The following is a 4,024-nucleotide window of genomic DNA, read 5'->3' as shown; positions in this document are numbered from 1 at the left end:
CGCGCGCTCGCCCTCGGCTGCCACCGACTCTGGCGGTACTGCTATGGCAAGGTTGATCCGCCTGTGGTGCCCAACGCACCCGCCCCACCCGGTGGGGCCAATGCACAGCTCCCCAAGCTCATCAGCTGCGCCTGTGGGCGTTGGCCTGCGCTTGCCTTCACAAGGAATTCCACCTTCACCCCCTGCGCCTCGTCCCCCGCCGCACAACATGCCTGTCAGCTGACCCACCTGGTATAAACCAGGGGATTGCATGGGTAGCCCCTCCGGCCACCCCTGCCGAATGGCAACCAGTCACATGCGCGTGGCTTTGGAAAACCTTTCCGGGCGCTTATACATGCCACCCGACCTGTAGTGTTTGCGCACAGCCAGCGCAGGCACGAGTGGGGAGGAGCATATGAGTTCATGCAAACGCTGAATGTGGGCTGTGAGATGGGTGTGTGCGAGCGTGCGTGCGAGCTTTGCGTGTGCGTGGAAGCATCGAGGAGCACAGGCGTGGGCACGCCAAGACCGGCCTGTCAGAGCTGGTCTGCAGGTGGGTGCGCGCTTTTGAAATGGGGCGGGTGTGCCGCATCCCACAGGGGCCGTCGGGATGCTATTCAGCGACTGAAACGGTGCCAAAATTACACAAGCGTGGGTGTAGATCATGGATTGCAGGGAGTTTGCAGTAAACGAAGTATGCCTGCTTCACAGGGTTTTATGTGGTGCACACGTGGCATGCCCGGATGGCTGGCCGGCCGAGCGCAGCGGGAAATGCGATCACGTGCAACATAATTTGCATTCGATCACCGACTTGGTGCGAATCACGTAGCGGCCACCAGGAAGCAGTAGTAGTGAAAGTCAGGGCCACATCTGCGGGTTCCATGTTCAACACCCTAAGCTTGGGAGGGGGTGGCTAGTTGAGGGAGGGGAGCGAGACGCCGACAGCACCCACACGTCACATTAAGCTGGTTGAGTCATGACTCCATACATCACCCCGCAAGTTTGATCTTTTTATTCGCTTCAGCTGCTGGCTCCGCCGCCCTTTCGGCAGCGCAAACGCCTGCAGCCTAGATACGCCGCCCCGCCGCGGCGCCCGCGGGCGACGCGCGGCCCTGCGCGGCCGCCCCCAGCCGCCGCCGCCGCTTCCGCCGCCGCCGCTCGCCGCCACTGCCCTCCGACGCATCCTTCACGCCCGCCGCCGCGCCGCGGGCGCCGCCGCGCTCCTTCAGGCGCTGCTTCAAGAAGCCCGTCAGCGCTGCCGCCAGCTGCCTGTCCACCGGCTCCTGCATCGCGCGCGGCCCGCTGATGCGCAGCGCGTGGTCTGCGCCCTGCACCTCACACACCTTTGGGAGGGGACGCGGGGTGCGTGGGGGGAGTTCAGTGCTTTGGACGCATGATGGGGGCTCACAGGCCGGCCTCTGCAAGCTGCAAGGGGCAGGAACTCAGCAGGAGGAAGCTGCCGCCCGCAGGAGGCGACGCAGCAGGCCCACCCGACGCCCGCCGCTGGCCATGCTCCGCACCGGCCGCGCCCCGAGGCGGCGCTGCTGTGCCGCGGCCCGCTACCGCGTCGGCCGACGGGCTCCTGCCTCCCACTCCCGCGCCCCGGACTCAGGAAGGTGGAAAGAGAGCAAACAGTGCCCCCTCTGCATCCCAGCCGCCCCCAGGCTGCAGGCGGCCCTGGCCGCCGCACCTCGACGTCCCTCGAGCCGATCCTGCTGCGCAGCTGCTCCCAGCCTGAAGGCGTGCTAAAGGGGTCAGCGGTGCCGCGCAGGAAGAGCAGCGGCAGCTTCAGGGCCCCCAGGAGCTTGTCGTGCAGCAGCTCCTGGTGCACGCGCGTGTGTGTGTGTATGTGTGTGCGTCTGTGTGTGTGTGCGTCGTGGGTGTGTGTATATATGTGCTGAGTGGGATGTGTGTGCTGTACGGTGTGCGCACAGAACGTGGTGTGTGTGTGTGTGTGTGTGTGTGCGCGCGCGCGCCGTGTAGTGTTGGAGTGGAGCATCCACAATCACGCACACATTTGCGTATGGATGTGGTAGCATTGGTCCAATTGTATCAGTCTGCGGTCGCAAGTGTTCAGGCTCTCTTGTGCAAACGTGCATGCGAGTGGCCGGGCTGTGGAGGCTGGGCACACCTGCCTGCTGACCGTGCGTGCCGCCGCAGCGCGCCCCTCTGGCGCCCCCCCGCAGCCGTCGCTGCCGCGCCAGGGCACCCTCCCCTAAATACGGCCCCCAACGCCAGCGTGCTCCGCCCCCAGCGGCGCCTGCCCCAAACCCACCGGCTTGCCCGGCGGGTGCACCGGAAACGACGACAGGACGAGCCCCACAGCCCTGTGCCCCGCCCCCCACAGCTGCTGCCCGCCCTCGTCGCCGCCCCCCTGCGCGCGCGGCCTGCGGTTGATCCCCAGCGCCGCCCGCGCGGCCGCGCGCGCCCCCAGCGAGTGGCCGCCGAGCACCCAGCGCCGCACGCCCCTGAGGGCCCTGCTCAGGGTGCCCGCGCGCAGCAGCACGGCCTGGGGGTCGGCGGGCGCGCGGGGCGTCCATTGGTGGGACGAGGCAGATGGATCAAATGAGGAAGCGCGCCCGATGCGAGGAGGAGGGCGGCAGACGTCAAGCCCCGGTGGAAGCGAAAAGGCGGCCCGTCGCAACCGCTGCCGCTGCCAGGGTGCAAGGCGGTGCCGGCAGGCCGCTGCCTGCGGCGGCCGGCGCCGAGCCGCAGCGGCGGAGCGAGCGCCTGCGCCCGAGCGCCGCCCCCAACGAGGGCCGCCTGTCTGCCTGCCCTGGGCGGGGGCATGCAGGGGCCCAACCTGCATGATACGCGCGCGCTCCTCCGGGTTGCGGGACGCGAGCGTGATGCGCAGGCATGGCACGCCGGCCTCCGCCGCCGCCTTGGCATACAGAGGCAGTCGGCCGGCGGACAGGTCACCCTTCGCGCCGTGAGTCAGGACGAGGGCCGTCGTAAAGCCGTTAGGACCTGATTGGGTGCGGCCGCGCGGGGGGGGTCATGGGGGCCATCATCAGCAACGCTCCCGTTGCCGATGATGTTGCTGCAGCAGCGGGCCGCTTTGCGCCTGGGGTCACTCGGATGAGAAGACGGCCGGCGCTGGGGTCGTGGGGCGCGGCGGGACCCAAGCGGCTGCAGTGAGCAGGCCGTGCGAGCCGGAAGCCGGGCGCGCCGGCTGCGCTCGCGTGCAGCGGCGTCTCGTGCCGCCGGAGATATTGGGCGTCCCGCTGCTTCGCCGCAGCCCGCCGGCCTGTCGGATGCGGCAGCAAGCTCACCGGCCGGTACGTCGAGCTCCCAGGGAACTTTTTCACTCCCCACTTGCAGGGTGCCCCCTGCACGCTGCCACTTGGGCTCTGTTGCAGCTGCAGCGGCTTGGATGAGCACGGCACACACCAGCAACTGACGTGACCACCATCGTCGGCCTGCTGCTGCAGCATGTAGCTGTTGGCATTGTGCTAATAAGACCGTCATAGCTCGACGCAGCTCATAAGCGACGCCCTGTCAGGCGGATCCGCCACAAACACTTGTCAGCCAAAAAAGACGGCGTCATATATCAATGGTACGGTAGCCAAGTTTTGAGAAAATTTTATTTGATATTGTGGAGCCTGGATGCTAAGACATCTGCTTGCCCAGCACACCCGCAGTTGGTTTCCACTGCCAAGTGGATGCCCCCACCTAGCAGCCACCTGCCAGGCTGCTGTCTATGCCTTAAAGTGGTGCCGTGTGTGCCCATCTTATTGAATGCGCGAGGCCGTTACAGCGGCACATGTGCAATCAATTGACATGCGCACAAGCGCTCAGACACCGCCGCGACACATCGACAGCACAGCAGCGCGCTGCCAGGGGCAGCAGCTTACACGGTCAAACTTTCGACGCCGCCATGGCCGCCGCCTGCCCCGCCCACTTTTGACCCGGCAGGCATCGGCAGGTACGACCCAAACCGCGGCGCCGCGGCGCCTGCCCGCCGCCGCACGCTGAACAGCCGTCCAGCCGCCGCGCTGGCTCCCTCGAAGGCGCCGACTCCACCGCCCGCGCCCTCGTGCGC

At 67.3% G+C, this 4,024-nt stretch overlaps 1 protein-coding gene across 1 annotated transcript; it reads right to left on the bottom strand.

Annotated features, from left to right (window-relative positions):
* Window positions 1-1,046: 1,046 nt before the first annotated feature.
* Window positions 1,047-3,394, bottom strand: MNEG_1624 (hypothetical protein; the record flags this gene model as incomplete). Its single annotated transcript, XM_014049891.1, has 6 exons — window positions 1,047-1,322; window positions 1,470-1,538; window positions 1,670-1,801; window positions 2,255-2,488; window positions 2,783-2,949; window positions 3,373-3,394. 6 exons carry the CDS (start codon window positions 3,392-3,394, stop codon window positions 1,047-1,049), a joined length of 900 nt encoding a protein of 299 aa, XP_013905345.1.
* Between the last annotated feature and the right edge of the window lie 630 nt (window positions 3,395-4,024).

This window comes from Monoraphidium neglectum (assembly GCF_000611645.1).
Source record: "Monoraphidium neglectum strain SAG 48.87 unplaced genomic scaffold scaffold00167, whole genome shotgun sequence".
Lineage (NCBI taxonomy): Eukaryota > Viridiplantae > Chlorophyta > Chlorophyceae > Sphaeropleales > Selenastraceae > Monoraphidium > Monoraphidium neglectum.
This window is presented reverse-complemented; position numbering and strand designations above follow the sequence as displayed.